The sequence below is a fragment of the Morchella sextelata genome (genome assembly GCF_020137385.1).
Source record: "Morchella sextelata strain SCLS chromosome Unknown scls_25, whole genome shotgun sequence".
Classification (NCBI taxonomy): Eukaryota; Fungi; Ascomycota; class Pezizomycetes; order Pezizales; family Morchellaceae; genus Morchella; species Morchella sextelata.
In genome coordinates this window covers 508,900-529,548 of record NW_025408640.1, presented here as the reverse complement: position 1 = coordinate 529,548, position 20,649 = coordinate 508,900, and the positions used below count along the sequence as shown (strand labels likewise).

The 20,649-nt window shown below is 47.5% G+C and overlaps 10 protein-coding genes across 10 annotated transcripts; 5 read left to right on the top strand and 5 right to left on the bottom strand.

The window, feature by feature from the left end:
• Window positions 1-879: 879 nt before the first annotated feature.
• On the bottom strand, window positions 880-1,419 carry H6S33_008092 (uncharacterized protein; the record flags this gene model as incomplete). Its single annotated transcript, XM_044839440.1, has 1 exon — window positions 880-1,419. The coding sequence occupies one exon, from the start codon at window positions 1,417-1,419 to the stop codon at window positions 880-882; it is 540 nt and encodes a 179-aa protein (XP_044688283.1).
• A 1,648-nt stretch (window positions 1,420-3,067) lies between these two features.
• Window positions 3,068-3,466, bottom strand: H6S33_008091 (uncharacterized protein; the record flags this gene model as incomplete). Its single annotated transcript, XM_044839439.1, has 1 exon — window positions 3,068-3,466. One exon carries the CDS (start codon window positions 3,464-3,466, stop codon window positions 3,068-3,070), a length of 399 nt encoding a protein of 132 aa, XP_044688282.1.
• Window positions 3,467-5,175: 1,709 nt separating this feature from the next.
• H6S33_008090 (uncharacterized protein) lies at window positions 5,176-5,677 on the top strand (the record flags this gene model as incomplete). Its single annotated transcript, XM_044839438.1, has 2 exons — window positions 5,176-5,268; window positions 5,324-5,677. The coding sequence occupies 2 exons, from the start codon at window positions 5,176-5,178 to the stop codon at window positions 5,675-5,677; spliced, it is 447 nt and encodes a 148-aa protein (XP_044688281.1).
• Window positions 5,678-6,735: 1,058 nt separating this feature from the next.
• On the bottom strand, window positions 6,736-7,053 carry H6S33_008089 (uncharacterized protein; the record flags this gene model as incomplete). Its single annotated transcript, XM_044839437.1, has 1 exon — window positions 6,736-7,053. The coding sequence occupies one exon, from the start codon at window positions 7,051-7,053 to the stop codon at window positions 6,736-6,738; it is 318 nt and encodes a 105-aa protein (XP_044688280.1).
• Window positions 7,054-7,917: 864 nt separating this feature from the next.
• On the bottom strand, window positions 7,918-8,466 carry H6S33_008088 (uncharacterized protein; the record flags this gene model as incomplete). Its single annotated transcript, XM_044839436.1, has 1 exon — window positions 7,918-8,466. The coding sequence occupies one exon, from the start codon at window positions 8,464-8,466 to the stop codon at window positions 7,918-7,920; it is 549 nt and encodes a 182-aa protein (XP_044688279.1).
• Window positions 8,467-8,758: 292 nt separating this feature from the next.
• H6S33_008087 (uncharacterized protein) lies at window positions 8,759-9,292 on the bottom strand (the record flags this gene model as incomplete). Its single annotated transcript, XM_044839434.1, has 1 exon — window positions 8,759-9,292. The coding sequence occupies one exon, from the start codon at window positions 9,290-9,292 to the stop codon at window positions 8,759-8,761; it is 534 nt and encodes a 177-aa protein (XP_044688278.1).
• A 1,341-nt stretch (window positions 9,293-10,633) lies between these two features.
• H6S33_008086 (uncharacterized protein) lies at window positions 10,634-11,299 on the top strand (the record flags this gene model as incomplete). The annotated part of the gene is made up of 2 exons (XM_044839433.1): window positions 10,634-10,677; window positions 10,891-11,299. The coding sequence occupies 2 exons, from the start codon at window positions 10,634-10,636 to the stop codon at window positions 11,297-11,299; spliced, it is 453 nt and encodes a 150-aa protein (XP_044688277.1).
• Window positions 11,300-11,990: 691 nt separating this feature from the next.
• Window positions 11,991-12,431, top strand: H6S33_008085 (uncharacterized protein; the record flags this gene model as incomplete). The annotated part of the gene is made up of 1 exon (XM_044839432.1): window positions 11,991-12,431. The coding sequence occupies one exon, from the start codon at window positions 11,991-11,993 to the stop codon at window positions 12,429-12,431; it is 441 nt and encodes a 146-aa protein (XP_044688276.1).
• Window positions 12,432-13,918: 1,487 nt separating this feature from the next.
• H6S33_008084 (uncharacterized protein) lies at window positions 13,919-14,287 on the top strand (the record flags this gene model as incomplete). Its single annotated transcript, XM_044839431.1, has 1 exon — window positions 13,919-14,287. The coding sequence occupies one exon, from the start codon at window positions 13,919-13,921 to the stop codon at window positions 14,285-14,287; it is 369 nt and encodes a 122-aa protein (XP_044688275.1).
• Window positions 14,288-15,752: 1,465 nt separating this feature from the next.
• Window positions 15,753-17,985, top strand: H6S33_008083 (uncharacterized protein; the record flags this gene model as incomplete). Its single annotated transcript, XM_044839430.1, has 12 exons — window positions 15,753-15,882; window positions 15,939-16,076; window positions 16,148-16,303; window positions 16,366-16,581; window positions 16,639-16,731; window positions 16,802-16,852; window positions 16,912-17,010; window positions 17,092-17,142; window positions 17,201-17,326; window positions 17,385-17,468; window positions 17,563-17,640; window positions 17,738-17,985. The coding sequence occupies 12 exons, from the start codon at window positions 15,753-15,755 to the stop codon at window positions 17,983-17,985; spliced, it is 1,470 nt and encodes a 489-aa protein (XP_044688274.1).
• Window positions 17,986-20,649: the final 2,664 nt, after the last annotated feature.

The window sequence follows — 20,649 nt, the reverse complement described above, 5'->3', positions numbered from 1 at the left end:
TGGATCATAAATGAGCGTTGTACACATGCATGGCTGACCATATTTCCGCGTCCTCCCCAATCCTTTTCCTTCACACCACCTATATAGTTCAATTACTTGAAAGATTCGAGACGACGGTTATGACCTTAGAGGGCGAGTTACAAAATATTTCGTTACCAGTGTTTCTGGAGCGAATACATCGGAATTCATCCCTCCCCTCCTATTTCTGCTGTGTGCATCTCCGCACTATGGATTCTTCAAGCTGCTCCTCACCTCCGGGCCCTTAATATATATTTAGTTTCGAGATTTTATGGGGTTTAGATAGACTTCATGCTGTTACTCCTACTCGATTTCTACCTGGTCCTTCTGACACCAATGAGGGAGTTGGGATGGTTAATTTTATTCTTCCCTTGAAGCATTATCCGGAGGTAGTAGGCGCAACAGTTAAATCTCAACTTTCTGTCAAGATTACGAAGGTGAATGGGCTGCCGGTATGGTAATGAAATTGTACGTTTGGATATGGTTGTTAATCAATTTCATGACCTGCAATCCTGAAACACGATCACAAGTAGCCTCGATCAAGTTACTCGGAATCACAATTGAATAAGTCTAACTGTGAGCGCTGAGATGGTGCGGACTCCCAATTCAAGAGAATAGCGGCAGGAGCGGCGATGTAAGAAATATGGGGAGAGGTTCGGAAACTAAGGAGAACAAATTGAAAGCACCGGGTGTTCGCCATTAGTCTGAAGAACTCGGATTGATTGGTTGCATTCGCAGCGGGTTTGCAGGGTTTTGAACGGGTGAGCAGCTGTGGCGGGCTGCAGCAGCCAATGGTCAACGAGCTGACGTCTCAAAATTTGTATGGGGGAAAAAAGTCTCGAGAAGGGTGAATATAGTTCATTAATAAGGTGTAGCATGCCCGCCAGCAGCAATGACTGCTGCCAGTCTTCGAGGCATACTTCTGACCAAACTATCTAGTCTATCTACAGGAATAGAATCCCAGGCATTTCTTATCATAATCTGTAGCACTTCTATGTCATTTACACGACCTATAGTCTCTCCCAGTTCAGTTTCTATTTCTGCCCATAAGGCCTCGATGAGATTGAGATCTGGTGATTGTGGGGGCCAAGGAACTGTCTCCACCTCATTGACCTCTCTGCATTGATTGGCGACACCCTTATGGCCTGGGGCATTGTCCTCGACCACCTGTGTCCACCCATATGCTTCACAAGTCTCATGCCAGAAGGGTATAAGATATGGATCCAATATCTCATCCACATAGGTCTGCGACTTGATAGTAACTCCAGCAGGAGTGAACACTAGTTCACTCTTCATCTCCCCGCAGAATTCCCCCCAGATCATTGTGCTCTTCCTCCCTGACTCCCACGTCTCATCAATGCAGTCTGAGTGATATCCTCCTCTGGTGTTCTTAGAACCCATGGGCGATGCGCAAAGCCAGAGGTATTGAAAATAGACTCATCTGTCCAGACAGCACGGAACCAGTCATTGTAGGTCCAATGTAGCCTAGCTTGACACCATTCCACTCTCTTGACGAGATTTTGTGGCCTTATACCCCATTTCTTTCGGGGTAGTCTTTTATGATAGCCCATAGATGCTAAAGTATTTCTGAGAGTTCTGACAGAACATACATATTCCAGTTCCTCGATGATAGACAGAAAAGGTAGTCTCCTTGTCCTTTTATCTCTTGTGATAAACTCTCGTAGTCTCTCTTTCTCTTCTGCATTGAAAACAGGTGGCCTCCTTTGTCTCCTTAAGTTGCTAGGTGTACCATTTGCCTGTTCGTACTGTGAGCAACTTACTGCCAATGAATTGAAGTAGCTGCCACTGGAGTGGGCTGGGTACGAGACTCCTACCTGTGCCTTCCTAAAGATACCTTGACAGGTACGATAGTCTATTTCCAGCTGACGTCCTATCTCTTTCCAGGTCATACCTGACTCCCTCAGGGCAATTATTTTCACCCGTTCATCTCTAGTTGCCTCCCTGTTCCGGGTTCGATCACCAAAGTGATCTCTTCTCCTTCCCTTCTGCTTCATGATGAAGAACACCTGGGGCCGAAGCTGGAACACCTGGGTCAGAAGCTGGAACTCTCGGGGTACGAACACGAACACCTACGATCACTCGGCATTGAAGGAACTCACGGCGTCGAACTTGTATCAACGGGCGTCAACCGGGCGTCACATGCAGTCAATCGACGTCAATCGGGTGTCACAAGCGGTCAAAGGATGTCGAACGGGTGTCAAGCGCAGTCGAACGGGTGCCTAAGGAGGTCGAATGGGTGTGAATAGCTTCATTTCGAGCTCACGACTTCGCTCTCCACCACCTCCCTACTAATCGACGTGGCAGTGGCGGTGCTCTTTCTTGGCCGGTGTCTCGGACGGTCTCAGCCAATCACGACAATCAACCTATCAAAACTGGTTATTCAGACTAACCCATAACCCCCGGTACATGTAACAGGATGATGAATCTTTCTCTTCACCGACGGTACACTCATTTATACTTCAACAGTCAAGTGTAATAAGAAACATTTCTTCCATTCATGCTTTCAGCGGGATATGCCCGCTGCCTGCATAAATATGTAATCTTTGGGTTTGATCAATTGATTGACGCAGCAGAAAGAATATGTGTAAATGAGCTGCAGCGCCACAAGCACTCCCACAAGCTCTCGTCAACTCTGCCTCGTTGGTGTTACCTAATCTCTTTTTTCCTAGTACCTGATTATACCCCTGGTCATAGTAGAATACTGCTCTGTTTATTTTACAGGGGTACGCAAGGTGCAGAGTGTCAAGTGGCTCGCCAATCCCCCGAACGGGTAATTAAAGACTCCTACCATTTTCTGTTCCACGTTGTTCTCTCTCTCACAAACTCTCCCACCCAGTGAAATCACAAGCTATAACAACCATTTCACTATTCATCATGTCTAGTACCACAGGTATTTCCATCAACAACATGAACTGATATCTTGAAGTGAGTAACTAACCACACTGCAGCCAACATCGTTGCGTTTCCGGACAGCTCCCCTACCAGATCCGAGTTTCACTCCGATATTCTCCTCTCCCCTCCGACCTCCTCACCCCCAGTCAGCCCGCTCAGCCGTCGTCCAATCAACAACCCTCGCCTCTTCGCCCAAGGCGATCTCGGAGTCGAAATGGGCGTACTGATCCCTACCCTCGTCCATTACGCCAATGATCACGCCAAAGCTGTTGCGGATCTCGCCGCCTACGTCGATGGCTGCCACGAGGATCGCAAGATGGTGGACTGGGACTATTTTGGGTGCTTGTCGCGTGTGGTGGACGAACTCGAAGATATCATCTGGAGGATGCAGAGATGGATCAGATTCCAGCCCCTCTTCACCAGGTGGATTGAGCCCAGGGCGGCGGGGTTGATGGAGCCTGTTGGGTGCCCGAAGTTGATCGCTGATACCGAGAGAGAGGGGAGGTTTTATGTCGTCACTCCGAACATCGATCATTATACTAGGTACTATAGATAAACATCTTGTACAAGTTAGGAGCGACCACCTCTGGCGCAGCAGTAAAGAAATTAAATCATCATTATAGCACTTCTGTTTTCTTACCATTGATCCTGTGAAACCATCTTAGTCGCAATCGATTGGAGTGTTCATCGCCGGCATCATGTAGTCTCTGTACATTCTAGCAAAAAATATCTCATCACAACTTTTCAATTTACATAACAAGTAAAATAAATTCCCCCGTTTTGCTTCTTCTTTTCAGCGTACATCTAGTTATCTCCCTCTTGCATCAGATAAACCCCCGTAGGCGTGTAGATGTGTCCACAATATTCTATCACTAGACACCTATACACCTTATCCAGCCGACGCGTGGCGACAAGGACATAGGTGCCGGCGCTGCGTCGGAGGATACCGACCCGAGTGATCGTCCATGAAGAAGGCAGCCCAACCCCCTGTTGGTGAGTCTTGGCAGAAATCAGCTTACCGTCTTTGCTGAGCCATCCGTTACTTTATACACACCCCAGAAACTACCCGACGCTAACTATGAACGTAGGTGGTCTACATTTCCGTTTTCACCTTCCCAAACCCATCACTGGAGTCATAGATTCTCACTCGCAGTAACATACGGATTACGAAAATAATGATAACAATCGCTCATACTCGCATGCAACCGTGAGGCTATGGCGAGGTTCAAGAGACTTCCGCTCTCCCATTTTGAGCAAGTAACTGGGGAAACATCTAAAACTCAGCCCGACCGGCAAGATGGGTATACCGGGGGTGGAGGACATGGGATTCGAACCCGTATACGAAGCCATTTTTAGATTGAGGCTCGTGTGGAGAACTGGTTTTAGTGTAAGTTACAATTGCCTTTCTACACATTACGCTGAAAGAGATGAAGCCTAGACGTTTGGCATGAACTGAGAGGGACTAGCGATTGCCCCCGAGAATCACACAATATCACTCGCGATTCCGGTCCACCAACTTTCTCTAAGAGAATATAGCATCATGGGTGAGAGTTTAAGTAGCTAAAAGAGAAAGAAAGATAGCAAATAGAGTGCGCTATCTGCTACTCTGGTATCCGCACCGCTCCCGAAATGTCCCTGTTTATACACCGGAAACCGAAGTTTACGGCTATGACGTAGGCGCATGCATCTGGACCAAATTCTTTTCTTGTTCTCTCGCTACGAGTTGCGAAAAGGGGACACGATTGAAGGAGAATCTCCCTCTACTATCGGCGTGATGAATCAAAGTTAAATTCTCGTAAAAGACTATTGAGGAAAAACCAACATCAATGAACTTCGCTATAACCACTCTCAATAGAAAACGCTCCCGACCGGAGCTGTCTTGTCAAAAGCCCGATTAACGCCAAGTCGAATAGGACCCAGCTGCACCTGCACCAGCACCTGAGACATGGAAATTTCTGACACCACCACTACCCGTAATTTAAAATTTTCCACAGGCGTGAAATCCAGAGAATGGACAAACTCCAACGAGCCACTATGCAATGCACACATGAGCACTCTTTTTATTTCCGCTCCGCCTTGATCTCATCCTAAACCCATATACACCACAGAAAGAAAAAGAAAGAGCTACGCAACAGCCTTTCTCCACGTTCGTTCAACCACGCTTCAGTAATCTTTTCAACTTCGGAATCCACGGTCTTTACATTTGAATCAAAAGAATATTATTATTATTTCCTTCCCTTCAAAATGTCATCCTCCACGCACACTGGCGCTAAGGTAGCGGCCGGATCCGCTGCCAATACCGTGACCGGGCAGGCATCGACGACCAGCAGCCCTGCTGTAAGATTCCCCTAGCACTAAAGAGTTGGAGTTCTGTGCTAATAAAGCTCATCAGGAAAACACTGCCCACGAGGCCAACACCGGCACCTCCGACGACACGGAGGTCGCACGCCTGATCCAAGAGTACGACAAATACGACGGTACCTGCGACATCAGTAGTTACGAGCTCGAGATTGACGACGAATACTTTCCCGACCTTGCCCTCATCCATCCCGACGAGGAGGAATCTGGCCCACTTCAGAACCTTTTCAATCCCGACGACCCCGCCAATGCCGGCGCTACCCTTGACCAGCGTCGTCGCTACCTCCGTAGGCAGGAGTTGTATGTCGGAGGTGGGTGCCTGCCGACTATCGTTGAGGAGGAAAAAGAAGAATCGGAGGTGGGGGAGGCCAGGGGTAGGAGGTGTTGACGTTATGACACGGTTTTAATTACTCTGCGTTTTAATACTGTCGTTTGTGCTTAGTTAGAGTTAGATGATCAGGCTCCAATCTCCAATCAAAAATGTTTAATGTTTTCTATTGCTGTTGGTTTTAAGCTTGCTGGAATCTGGTCCGATATTAGTGGTGGCAACGTGTGGTCTTGAAGTGGCTTTCGTGTTCGTTATCTTTTTTTTTTTCTTTTTTTAGGACGCTGCATATCACTTCTAGCATCCGCTCCGAGTTTTCGAACACATGTAACCCTTCGAAAAATGAATCAAGAGGACCGCCTCCGCGTTTTCCCGCAAAAGATTTAAATGAAACGTACAACAGTTATGATAAGAACATTCAACGTCTAAATATTAATCTCTATAACAGTGATGACTTATAGCGGAGGTTCCGGTCGGGATCTCGGGGTGCAGGGGGTCTAGTACGATATACTTAACCGGGAAGGAGCTTAACGATGTATCACATTTATCAGACAATTTTGGAAGTTTTAAAAGCGGAGAATAAGCAATCCTAGGCATAGTAGGCTCTGAGGGTATTTATTGATTAAATTTAATTCGCAGTGAGGATGGGGTTGGGTCGAGCTCAGCGAAGGTTGAGTTTCAATTTACCAAAATTTACGAGTGGACAGGAGTATTAAGACATTAAATTTAGGCTCTGAGAGGAAGCCCCTCCCAATCCCGTGGTAGAGGAGGAAGATCGATAGTTAATCCGGGCATTGTGTAAAGCATTTTGAAAGAGATTAATGCGGATTCCTCCACCGATGATGTGGTAGAGAGAAGGAAGTCTGCTTGTTAGTTCACGGTGATAATAAGATTAGAACTAAAGAATTATGCTTGCTAAAGGAGCTTTTGATGAATATCTAATCAACAGCCCCTCACCGGACACCTCATCCACGACCTTCACAGAGGTATATTTCAGAAAGTATCACCCCCCATAATAACATGCAAACACCATTGCTGCCAATCTAGCCACTCCCCTTTTATGCTCCGATTTTATGATCTCTCAATATGTAAAAAAAAGAAAAAGAAAAGAAAAGAACTTTTTAACACCCCCAAAGCCTCTTCACTGGCTTGCTGAGGAGCTCCCTCAACTGCTGGCGGGCATCCCTTAGATCCTCCAAGAGGTCCAACCTCGCCTGGTTAATCCTCTTCTTCTCGGCAAAAATGTCGATTTCCTCGAGGACGCGGTCCTCATCCTCATCGAAGCGGAAGACCTCATCACCGAAGTTGAAGTAGCCCGAGTCCAAGACCTTGCAGACCTCATCGTATTCTTTGTCAAGACGATCTCCTTCTTTGAGCATGAGCGGGATTCTTCGTCTCAGGCCGGCAATGACGATGAGACGGAGCTCGGGGTACATCATTTTGATGGATAGAAGGATGAGTTGTTGATTGTTGAAAAGGATGAAAAGCCTGTAGCTTAATAGTTGTTAGCTGACTTTAATTTCAATAATGAAACTAGGGTGAATACCGATGATAGATTCGAGGTTTTTATTGGAATAACCTTCAGCGGAAGCTTTCTTTTTTCGGTAGTGAGGTATGTAGTACCTTTCAATTTAACATGAACTATTTATATTAGTAACCTATTGCTGGTGCGTTCTTCATAGAAAGGAGAATGATCATAGAATGGAATTGATTGAGTAGAGACCTTGATGGTAGATGATAACTTACTCGGTTGGTTGTTTCCTTGTTGAATTCGCTGATGAAATTTCGGCTGTTGGCTTTTGCCCTCACGGGTGGAATGTAAGGTGAAGAGCTGCACAGTGGGAATAAATGCTAGTTATTTATAGGCTACTGGTAATTTAAAGCTTCCCGTATGCCAAGCTGTAAGAGTCTCGAGTTGTGGATGGATTTTTTGATTGACTGAGCTTTTTTTCTCTGGGTCTGATGTTAATCGAGATACTGTACCCGGATGGATAGGCCGGTGGTACGTCATGATTGTAGACTGGCGGGTGACATGCTTCACATTCTCACATGTGCAGCGATCTTAGTGTATATCAGCGAGTGAAGAGGTTCCTGTTGTTCAAAAGCCATGCTGCATCGATCTTGCTGCCTAGTTGTCTTCTGCTCCCGCGGTTAGGCATTGTTGTCATCTCACCCCCACCTGTGGACGATATATATTCATAGAGCTGTCATCATTCCTAAACGTTCTTGAAACGATGGAATAGCGGATTAGAAAAAATCATATTTAATTGCAATATCCATCTAACTTGGTAATCAGCTTTCATTCACTGTTCCGGCTGAAAGATATTGTCCGACGCATCGAGGCCATCCATCGTCACTTTCGACCCATCTGCTTTCCTTATGAACACCTCAGCCTTCCACGAGATATCGGAGGTAAAGAGTCCATCTCGTTCCATCCTGATGTGGTCTATCTCGAGTTCCTCCACCAACCTTCGCTCCTCTTTCTGCAGCAAGCTAACTTTCTCCGCCATCCATTGGTAGTTGTCATGCAGCATCTTAACAAGGTCCTTAAGACTCGCTTCCTTCGTGGTGAGATCACTGAGCGTTGTTGTGACCCAAACAGCCGTGGAGCTGCGTTCTTCGTGCTTCCCGCATGATGCTATGAACCTGCTCAATCGGGCCCTGTGGTAGTGTTTGAGATGCTCTTCGTAGGTGGCCCAGCGGGTTGGTAAATCGTCTTGGTGGATGTCGATCAGTTTTCGAACCTCTATGAGACGTCCGGTGATATAGGAGATGCGGTAGAATGTGGAGGAAGGACCGCAAAATTGGAGCTCGGGGGTGGAGGCGAGCAATGAGATGGGTTGGAAATTCATCTTGAGAGGATGTTTTTTTCTTGGATACAGGTTTACTGGTGGATGTTGTTGTGGGTTGTCTGAGCCATCGTGGTCTCCTTCCCGTATATTTATGTCACTTACCTCTGCTTATGCTATCAATGTGGACATGGGCTGGGCACGAGGGGAGATTTACAGTTTCTAAGGTACGACTTCGCACTCACCTTATACTATAGATAGTGAAATGGAGTCAAAACTTAATTTATTGACAAAAGCCTAGTAATCTAACAGCATCCCCCGGAATTCTCCCTACCCTTTAGTCTAGATATACCTTTCACAAGATCCCCTCTATTTCTGCAGCACCGGCAGCCAGAGCGAACTCCTCCGACCCCTTTTTCAACACCTCGGCCCTCCGTTTTCTCGCCATGCTGTGCCTTCTCGATTCCTGCCGCTTTTTGTTGATCACCCCCAACTCTTTGGACAACCTCTCCTCCTCTTTCTTAAGGGCACCAACCTTTTCGACCATCCATTCGTAGTTACTCGAGAGCATTTTGACCAGTTCCCGCAGCGTCAATTCCTTCTCCGCCAGAGCTTCAACCTTTGAGGATAATTGAAATGGGGTGAGGTTGCTGCGTCCGGTGGATGCGTAGGCTGCTCTGCAAAGTTCGAATCGCACTTTCCGATAGCGCTCCAGATACTTCTTGTAGGTTTTCCGCCGTGTCGGAAGATCGTCTTGGTGGATGTCGATCAGCTGTCGAAGTTCGAGAAGGCGTGCAGTAATGTATTTACTGCGGGGGACAGTCAAGGTAGTCACGGTGTTGATGGTGCTTCCGGTAAGGTTGAACACATTATCGGGGTTGGAATTCATTTTGGAAATGGTTGTTGGTGGGGGGTTTTGGTTGTTATGGGGGATTATTTTTGTTGGTGGTTACTGAACTAATTCTAGATCGTCTGATGGTTCCTTTTATAGTCCTATACCTGTTTCAGTGGTATGAGGCACCACTTAATGCTTCTGCACCTTAATCTCTCCTTAGGTCACTTGTGCCTGGGTATGCTGGGTGAAAATGCGCTAAGGTTTGTATCACTAACCCTAACCCACATGAGCCAATATCATATGGATCTGAAGGGTTTGACGATGGCAAACGTTTAGAATCTGAAGGATTCTATACTATGGGTATATTCCTTTTCTCTTCAGTCCCCTGAACCCCAATTGACAAATAAACATGTCTAAGAGGACCCGGAGCCAAACCATGTGCGCGTGGGACAAGGTAAATGGACAATCATCAGGATATATAGGTCAATGGAGGGACAGCAAACATCGGTCAATGGCAAACATTGACGAACAAAATAGAAAAAGGAGAGAGGATGCAAGTTTCTCTTTCAATAACAGCGATATCAGGCGCACCCACGTCCCACGCACCGCGCGTGGAGGCAGGAAAGACAAATCCCAAGGCACGCGTACGTAGAAGAATCGCACCAAGTACAGTGAATCACCAATCAACTAATCGATACTCACAGTTCTCACGCCCAGTCGAACTGCCCTGCGGAAATAGTTCCCCCCTTTATGTTTTCTCAAGATGCCTACGTACAAGTAGAAGTTGATGTCGTTACTCACTTCGGAGTTTCAGTTCCTGACATCTTCACGACAGGCGATCTTTATTCCTGGATACATTTCCCAAAACGCCGGCACAACCGCTCACTATTTTAGGATCCATCCCATCGGCTATAAATTATGAGGCATCAGTCGCACTAGCCAAGTCAGCCCAGGCCAGCAACCAACTTTGTCGGTCTTTCCGTTGTTCATACGTGCGATGCATGCACTTGACACGAGATTTCTTACCGGTAGTTATTTCACTTCTCTTCCGTGTAATACCGGGAGGAAAAAAGCATTTTTCAATGAAACGGGAAAGAGGAGAAGCGGTGGATTGACACAGACGTTTGCGAGAGAGCGGGCATCAAGTAATGGCCAACGATGTAATCTCATGGGCTGATAGCTGTATCTATTTAACAAGATGGGGGTTCCCTGCTCTCCCAACCGACACAACGCTGATATAATTCTATCTTTTTACGATCTAACTCAATTCAGATATACAATTCAACTCATGGGTGTCATTAAATCAAGGAGAACTGGTTCAATGTGTTGGTCTCCGCCTTGGGAGCTTGAACTGCACGCAGTTAGTTCCTCGGCATTAACGAGAGCAATTACAAAATGGTTAACCCTCCGGCCAGGTTGATTGGCGTCTTCAAACTGAGGTAGCCGGGCTTGGCCTTTAGGAACAAAAAGACATCTGCGAAAATTCTCTCTTGAGACAATTTCTACAAGTCCTGGAAACCTTCGAACACTCCAAAACTCACAAGTCTCCCAAAGCAAGACACAAAGGCAGAGTAAGTCCATCAATCTCTCCTCTCTATTTCCAACCTGTCACCAAACTTCATTCTCGTCCAGTAACTGACAAACCTCCATAGTCCCCAAATGACAACCGCCCAGGCTCCGAAAAGGCCATGCGTCGCCCCTCCAGGATCCAGGCTCGAAGCCGCCCTCAAGAAGTACCTCTCCTTGCACAAAGAGTACAGCGACCTTCAAGCCCACTGGACGGACCTCCGCCTTATCCACGAGCGCCTGCACAAGGAATACGATTTCCGCCTCGACCCCAGCCTTGCCGTGAGCATCGACGACCCCTCGGCCAACCTCGACCCGCGACACCTCCCCTCTCTTTTGGAGGACTATGCCTCAAGAGCGGAGAACCTCCTCGATAGGGTTGTCGCGAGCGCTGAGGCCGCGAACGACGTGAACGATCGCTGCATGGAGATCCTGGGGGAGTTGGAGAAGGCGAAGGAGGAGTGGGTGGCGCTGGGGGGGAAGTTTGAAGAGTGAAGAGGTGGAGGAGCGGCAGTTTCGGTGAACGGCGGTTTCGGTGAAGGGCGGTTATGGCGGGGTAAAATATTCGAGTAGAATATCAACATGCGTCAACAATCCGCGGGTTCGGTAGTTTAAATAGAAATGTTACCGTTGGAGTTACAGTTATTCTTGTTCAAATCCTTTTATCTTCTGTGAGTCTAGTGATTAAGAACAATGCTTCAAATATTAGAGACCAATCGCTAGGAGAGTAAGGAGTGATCGAAAGAGGAGCCCGGTTTGGCGGATGGTAATCGGGCCATTCCCAACCTATGCCATGTCGTAAGAATGAAATATGTTAGTTAAGATAGCGATCACCCCCTGGGCTCAGGGCGGAGATGAGGCCTATTCTTTATAGTCAGTTGGCGACATAAACACGCTAATCAAACGCCCATATCCCTATATTCAAGTTACGCAATGTGCCTACACGCGTACGCGCGGTACAAACACGCTGGGAGGAGTGTGCCGTTTTCGAGCGATCAAGGGCGTGGTCTTGGCACTTTCCTCAACCAGCATGCACGTCCTCTTGCTCTCGAAACCCCTCGCAGTCAACACAACGCCTTCCCGCCAGACAGAGACCAGCATCCCTTACACACAGAACAACACCAGGTACAATAACATCACCCATAACCTCACATTTCCCTGCCCTCACTAACACACTGCAGTCCGAATGTCCCTCCCCCGGCGGATCCCACCGTCACCCGAACCCACATCCATCAAAGAGGCTCTCGACAGATACCTTGCCCTCAAAGAAGAATACACTCAGATCCGGAACATATGGGTCTCCATCAACGACGCTCATCGCCGTCTCTATGAGGAGTACCAGCTACTCCTCACTTCCAACCCAGGCCTCGATGTCGCGGATGATCCACTGGTCGATGAGTTCTTTCCCGAGCACATGTCAGAGTCCGAGTTCCTGCAGGGGAAATTGGTTAATAAGCTTATTGCTTCTTCTGAGCGGGTGAACAGGGCGAACGGCAGGTGTTCGACGGTCCATGCGCGGCTTGTGGCGGCGAGGAAGGCATGGGTCCGGTTGGGGGGTACGTTGAGTAAGGAGGATGCCAGGGAGGTTGCGTTGGAGAATGCGTGGCTGTGGGTAGAGAGGCCGTAAACTGGATTGGGCCGGAGGGAGGTGTCGAAGATTTGAGCTGGGTTTTGACTGCGGTGGGAGAGTAAAACTTGATGGAACTTTGTTAATTCTCTAACTTTGTGTCCAAATCAAATGATTACAGTTTAAAGTTCTTCCTCTACTTAAGTTGTTTCTTTCTGTGACTATACTGCTTGATTGAAATACTCCACATTTAGCTCGAACCACTCAGCCCCCGGCCAATTGCATTAAGCGCACCACCCGTATCCATTCACCTATAAAGCATGTTGTAAAGGCCATACTCCACACTCCTTTTCCCAGACCTTGCCTAGTGTGGTTCACGAGGGTGAGCGTCTTTGTGTCCTTGCCTCGAGCACGTTCCCTCGATGAAACACAAGGACAATGGTCTAAGGGGTAGGGAGTCTCGAGGACACTACTTGTGCTTGGCTGGAGACCCCGAGGACAATTCTTGGCATATTATACACTTATACAATCCTCATAATGGAGATGAGGTTGATCGCTCAAAGACAAAATATGCTTTTTAGTTGAAACATATAGCGCCTTTTTGTCTCCCGGAACCGCCCTCGAGGTTCCTCAAGACACCTCGAGGACAATAATGGTGTTGGACCCCGAGGTCAGACCAGGACAGAGGTCAGCGGGGACGAGGCGCCTCGAGGACACTCTCAGACCTCTCCCCTAACGTCCTCGTAGACCACACCGACATTGCCTTAAAAGTACATCTCTGGGCGGCTTTGCAGGGTCGCCGGAAATGCCATTGGCAACCGCGTTTTGATGAGTTTCAATAGAATTTAGATCGTGATCGATATTGAAAGAGGATAACTATGAGATTTTGTGACTTGGATGCCTGGCAGCCAGAACTCCATTTGCTTTAAATTGTTATTACTTCTATAGGGTTAGGGTTTTAGCCGGTTTCTCTAAAGCCAAACCAGACCGCTATGGATACATGTATCCTCCAAAGATGTTTGACACTTTCCTATGACATTTCAGATACCCGGAAATTGGTGTAGGCATTATATAAACTGTATATGTTTGAATTTCCTCGATATGGCTGACTCCAGATATGGACGGAAGAACCGTGGAATGTTCATGATCATGGTTTCTCCCTCCCTCAGGCTGTTAACCTCCCACATCTCCTAAGTATGTCGTTTCTAAGATATGAGTCGATACGATATCGCTTGCATATGATTCTCCAACTCCAGACTGATATGGATTTCTCGTGCTGTGAAATCCGGAGGTGAAGACGCGATTCGATATATAGATGTATCAGCCTAGGCTCTATTCATACCACTTTCGCGTTAGCCACTTCCGGTAACATGTTTACCACAAGAGTATCCCCCGTCTCATCCCACAGAAACCCCACCCCCCCGGAATCCTTCACTCACCACACAATTCACACCACAACAGTGATCAGAACCATCATAGTGTAAGTCTTCTATACCTCCCCCTCCATCTCCCTCTAACCCACCTCCACAGAGACCTCCCCCACGGCAATGCCGCCAACCTACAGCGCAATGACCGCCCACCTCCTCGACGCCCTCAAGGCGTGCGACCCCCTCCTCACTCTCTGGTCAGCTCTCGACAAGCTCCAAACCAAGCTCACCGCCGACCTGGCGAACCTTGAGGACGAAACTAGGCGCGGATCACTGTGTGCGATGCTCGCGGGAGTGACAAAGGCGAAAGAAGCGCAGTGGTTGATAATTGAAACGGCATGGGACAAAGTGATGAAGGCGAGGGCGGCATTGGCAGATGTTGAGAGCGGATGGGGGAAGCGGAGGGCTAGGCGTCAGCGGAGAGGTGTCGAAGGGGGGGTGGAAGGAGGGGGTGTGGAGGAGAGGTATCGCAATGCGAAGGGGTGTTGAATTGGGGGGATGGAGGAAAGCTGGTCTGTAGTTTTTGCCCATGGTCAGGAATAAAGACGCAATGGAGTCAGTACTTGAAGAAGAGTTGTCCTGAGTCGTAAAATCACAATGCTATGCTCATATAGCTCTGGCGTTGTCGCACATGGGCCCTCTCGAGCGAGGTGTCACCAGCGGGATTTACCGATACTTTGACTGAACCCATGTTAGGAGGAAAGCTTAGTTGAACGTCGACTCTTAAATTCTTTCATCCTTCATTTCCTGTCACTATCATCATCATCCTCCGAGCCAATGATGATGCACCATTGCCAAAGCGGTGCGTATTGAGCGACAGCCACCGAACCTCTCGCCGCTCAAACCCACCATACGCCCATATCCCTGAAGGCCCACTCGTTGACCAGGGAGAGAACCGAAAAATTCAGCTGCTCAGGGCAAAGATACCTTCTACGGAGAGGCGACGATCTCTCTTACAAATTCTCCCTGTCTCGGTCACTTGCATCTTCTGGTTCCCCGGTGATAAACGAGTGAGCTTGTCCGGGCGAGCTCGCACCTATTCCACAGCATCCAACAATATTTCCGTCACCAGTCTTCGGGCTCTCACGCAAATACAAATCCAATCTGCATAGACTAGACTTTGAGTTCAATACGAAGGTTCTTACCATGAGTTTGAAACATGCTCGAACACATGCACATATGGCCTCCGAAAGGAAGATTTACAGATACCAAATCAATCGAATAATGGGATAAAGAACCGGATATAACCCCAAAACAAGACAACTCCAGATAGACACATCTTACTCTCGAGGGGGTTGATCTCATGATACTTCTCGGGAAAGCCGGAAAGAAAAGGAAGCGAGGGAAGCAAATGTAAAGTCTTCACTGGAATTGACAAACGGGACAAAAATATAAAATATATAAAGCCTTCTTGTTTCAGAGCCAGAGCTCTATATCATTATTACACAACCAGAACAGTAGCCTGCTCCTAAGAATTGTCGAAACAGAGTCCTTCGCTACTCAAAGGGCAGGGGGCATGCAGAATGATCAGCAACTGATCTCAGATTACCCGATGCTCAAGCCTCCTCTTGCTACTCTTGAGGAGAAAGAATTATTCGATATATCAGTTGCAGTCCAAGCAGTTGGAATCGGATTCAATTGGGGATTTAACTATCCGATACAGGTCTAACAGAATCTATTGAAAACGGGAGGAACAAAACCAACTCTATCATCTCGCTAGTTAATGAAGGTTACGTATCCTATTCCATCAACATCCCTGCTCATCCACATTCTATGGGGGAATAGCAGTAATGGCCAGGCCCTCCTTTACAGCCTTAGCATAGATCTCGCGAAAATGGTGGGCGGAATCCTCACAAGCAAAGGGGGCTTCGCCCCACAGGCTGTCTATGTCTTCCATCAGTAGTTCCCCTCCCTCCGGACATCATCCACCACAAAGCTCTTGTTTTATCACACGATGGGGAACCCGGATGCGCGCAAAGAGCTCTTTGAGAAGATTTCCACTCTTTCCCGTATTCTTGTCGATCTTGACAGTGTGGATACTGAAAGTGAAGCCGCCAGAGAAGGTGTTCGTGCAGCCCGGGATGGTGAGTATCTAGCACTCTGTTCCTCGTTTTCCAGGCTGCTAACTCATCCCTCGTAGCACTGCTTTCTATGATGGCCTCTCCGAAGGCCCTGATGAACACGACCTCTGCGGAGGAGACAACCCCACCTCCCCCGGTTGTTGTCCTCGATGGGACTGTCGCAGGTAGTCAGGAGAACCAGGCTACAATATTGGATGGTCAGTCTCTACATTCACTCATCTCGGTTTTATCTTAGTTTGCTCAACCCATCAAACCACTGTGCACATAGTTTCCACTGAAGATGAGCCAGTACATCCAGCCCTACGAGGTCTGAGCTGGTCATTCCTCGACCCAATCCAAGGTGAGCCTGCACCCACTTCCGAACCCGACGAAGGGCTTGAGATTTTACTGGGTTATCTCGACGAGAAACATCCCGATACAGACGGTAAGCTTTATCCGCGCCCTATCAGTATTATGATTATCTCAGCTAACAAATTCTACCCCCAGATCCCGACAGTGTGTCTTTGTTCTCTATCGGAGACCGATCCCACTGTACACTGGGAATGGGACCATCTGGAGCTCAAGATCACCAGCCCACTATATCGATTGAGCACGTCTCTAATATGGTTCCAGCCGTCGAGCCTATTTCTCCTTCTCCTCCGCCTGCCTTTGAACAAGGCGTTGATCAAGGTCTAGGAGGTGATTCGAGTGCCGAGGCATTTGGTAGGCTCCCCCCCTCCGATTCTAGATGGATCAAAATCTAAGAGTAGCGCTGTGAAGAAGCAGCCAATCTTTCCTTCAATCTCCTTAACAATTCCGGCGGCGATGCCGCTGAGGGCTTCGGCAGCCTTAATAACGACTGGATAAACACTGGTACGCATCCAGGATTATATATCCAGCGTGATCCGGTAACCCAGGACTAACAAACAAAATGAAAATATAGCCCTCGATCTCCCTTTCGATCCCGATAATACTGAACATTTGGGGCTGTACGGTATATGCTCCCTCCCATGATGAATAACTGTTTCTGGAACTAATCCGACGAATGCATAGGATGTGTCAATCTTGAGCTTACTCAAAGTGAGATTGAAGCCATCCTGGATGAGGCTATCGCATATTCTAATCATGCTCTTGGTCCCCTTCCTGGCAGTGGTGAGTTACGTTTCAGCATTCTTTCTTTTGATGTGCTTTTTTTCATGCGCCGGAGGTGTCGCTGATACCTAGGATTTATAGCTTCCGCACCTGCTAGTGAGCCTTTTGTTCCCGGATTGGTGCAGACTCATTGTATGATTCTTCCCATTTCCAATGTCTTCATTCTTATTCTAATGTTACCATGCTACAGCACCCAACAGTTTCACAATCCACAATGGCTTCGACGACGACGAGATGATTAACAGGAACAACCTCGTTGTCGGCCCTGGGCTCACCGGTAACACCCCTGGATTTAGTTACAATACCGTCCGGAATGGTATGTGCCTTCTTCCATTGAACACTAGACTCAGGTGGCTGATATGTTAAATCAACAGCTCCGGGATCGATTCCCAATTTTCAGACTCCCGGCAACACGGCTCATGATCCTATTGTTCTCGATCTCGATGATCATCAGCCAGGTAAGCTCTTATACTCTTGTCCTTTGCAATACATCACCTCCCTTATGCTCTAAACATTTCAGAACTCCAGCAAATGTTAACGGATAAACTTCAGTCAACAACCGTCTTCAAGCCTCTCCCGCTAATCGTCGCGGCAGACCATATGCCAACTCAATGAGCATCAACGGCCGCTGTAAGTCACCACTCGCCATAATCCCCTATCTTCCACCGCCCCACCCCCGCTCCTTACCTCCTCCTTCTCTATATCCAACACACTAATACACCCCCAGCAATCACATTACCCCGCGGCCGCAGTCACGCCATCAGCCCCACCACCGCCAGCCGCACCCACTCCTGGACCGCCCAACGTCCACCCTATTCAGCCCCCAGGATTCCGTCTACCATCTTGCCGCAGTATGTCGCCACCACCACAAGAGACTATTCGTTGGAGGGGCGGCTCGCAGCGAGAATGCGCAGAAGGCAGATGGAAATGCACATTGAGAGGATTGATGAGGAGAACAGGAGTCGGCAGGGCTAGTTAGCTGTAATTGTAGTTGTTTTGTGTCCTGGAAGGCCGGGTGGTTGGATGCAGATGGGGTGTGGCCTTTGTTAAGAGTCATTAAAAGAATAAAGAAAACTGATTGGGAGAGTGAACCTTAACGTTTCACTCTCTTTCTTCCCGAGACTGCTGGTTTTGCATAGACTCGTTGACTTTCTTGCGGAGGTAAAGATGTAGGATCTCGGCACTGTAACCCTAACCCACATCGATATAAGTACTCTTTCTACGGTTCCCGATCCTAGCACCATTTAGATTTTTATATTGAGTCTAGAATCTACCGCTTTATATTGGTGATTCTTGCAACCCGCTTTATCATGGCTAAGTGCAGGTCTTAGTCCTGCACCCCGCCGGTAAATTTATTTTTTGAACCTGTAGGAAGTCAAGAGATACGTGGAATAATCAATAGGGACAGATGGAGCTAAAACTTGTACGATAGCTCTCGCCCGTTCTAAGAGATAGGAGTAATACATATTACGCCTGATTAATGGTATATCTCCCCAGTATCGAAAGGCTTTCCTCATTCATTAGGTTCCACGTTCAGCCTTGCGGGAGTCTTGCTTTGGGAATAGGAGAGGCGTAAGGAAGATATGCCTATCACCAGTATGTATCTTCTACGCTCAGAAATCTTATCGATTTTTGTTTCTATTACTTGTCTAGAGAAACAAGTTCACATGTCCGGACACCGTTCTGGCAATGTGGATGCCACGATTACATGTACAAAATTGGCATATTATCAATAAACTGTCAATTCTCCAAGTCTTCTCCTCCATTCAATCAATAATTATTGAAACACGAGTCCATCGCGTCTTCTATATCACAAAAAACCCCTTTATCCACCGGAGTGAGCTTCGATAGGTAAGACGAGTGATATACGGTGAACGGAATTCGAAAGATCTTCAACAATGAGATCTAAAACATATATCAAAAGATCATAGATTTGAAGTAGAGTACTGTATAGCACTAAAGACCGGACACTCATCAAAAAAAAAACCGCTCAGTTGGGTACCTTCGTGGTGCAGGAATGTGGTGGGTAATGATGTCTCGAGAGTAAGTTTTGAGATTTTTTCGCTTTTACTTACCGGCTAAATATACTCAAGAGGACTATCAGCTGGTTCTGGTTCACTGTTTATTCTGACACTTCAAAAAGCGGAAGTAGAAATACAGGGTGGGGGGGGAGGGGGCGGTAATGAAGATTCATTGAGCACACCCAATTGCAAGTCCTTCCGTCGTACTTATCTCCGTGCGGACTCATTTTTACTCTGGTAATCACTCTGGAAGCAATACCTGCTGGGACAAATGATAAAGTTCAGACGTCTCCACCAAACACATCCGGGGCAGGGGAGAGTCATATCATTATTACTCGTCAAAACATACGGAGTGACCAGGCGCCAGCAAACTGGGTTGCGGAAAGTCTATATACTAAAACTAGGCCCGCCTTCTAGTAGATATAGTCTGTAGCCTTTATGCTAATTTCTCTATCCGATAAGTAATATAGACGTATCAGCAGCATCCCGCCGAGAAGATCTAAGCTACAGCAAGGATACCCACTCAATCTCATGTTTTCTCGACCCTCTCATATTGACGTCAAGTCCCGCCAAATATCCTTCACCCCCGTACAGGCGGATATAGGAGCTCGATATCCCTGGCAAACCTGTGTTCCGGAATCGCGTCTTCTCCTGTTGCCAGTGGTATAATCTCCTCGGGCAAGGATAGTAGTTCATCGAGCGGTCGAGAAGTTGCGGTACCTGTTACTTCACGAGCTTGATTCTGCAGGCATATACATACATACCCACACCCAAGTCTTCAAGTCCCACCCTCTCCGTCCACTCGAAAACTCGAGAGCGCGCTTTCCGGGCGAGGAAAGACCGCTTAAAGATGACAGCAGATCCATCCAACCCCCCTCTTATATATCTCCTACATACCTGTTTCATTCTTCCGAAGGAGTGTGTTGTCACGAATCTAAAAGATAAACAACAAGAACCAGAACCCTAACCCTGCGTTGATATCAGACGCCCACGTTTCATTCCATCATTGACACTTACCACCTGCAACTACGGCGTGTAGTGCTTTTAGCGACACGTCGCGTATGCTCACTTTGACATCACTTCTACCGACTCTATTTCAGAATCAAGGGTATATATCGTCCTGCGCTGATAAGGTGGCTGTTATATATGTTGAGACTCGCCCGGTCCGAACGAGGAGGCGAAACGGTTGGCGCTTATAGTATTATGTGTTATCAGAACTTACTAGACTCGCCTTGGTATATAATTCAACGCGCACTCTCCGACTGTGCGTGTGGGGGTCATCGGAGGAGCACTTGGTACTACCGAGTGCGCAATTGTGCCTGAACGATTTTGATAACCCGCGATATCATTCCAGGCAGCTAAGAGGCAGGATTCTGTCCTAGCGAGTTGGAGCACAAGGTGTTAATGAGGGTTTATAGCAAGTAGTAAGATCAGGGAACATTCACATATTACATCAGTGAATGCCGGTCCGGAGACGTTCTTGATATGACTCAACACTAAGAGGATTATATCGGATGAACATCTAACGCAGATGATTTTGAATGGGAGGATTATGCATGGCCACATGAACAGTTGGTTTGATTCCGGAAGAGAACGGCCAATAGTAGTAGGTACTATA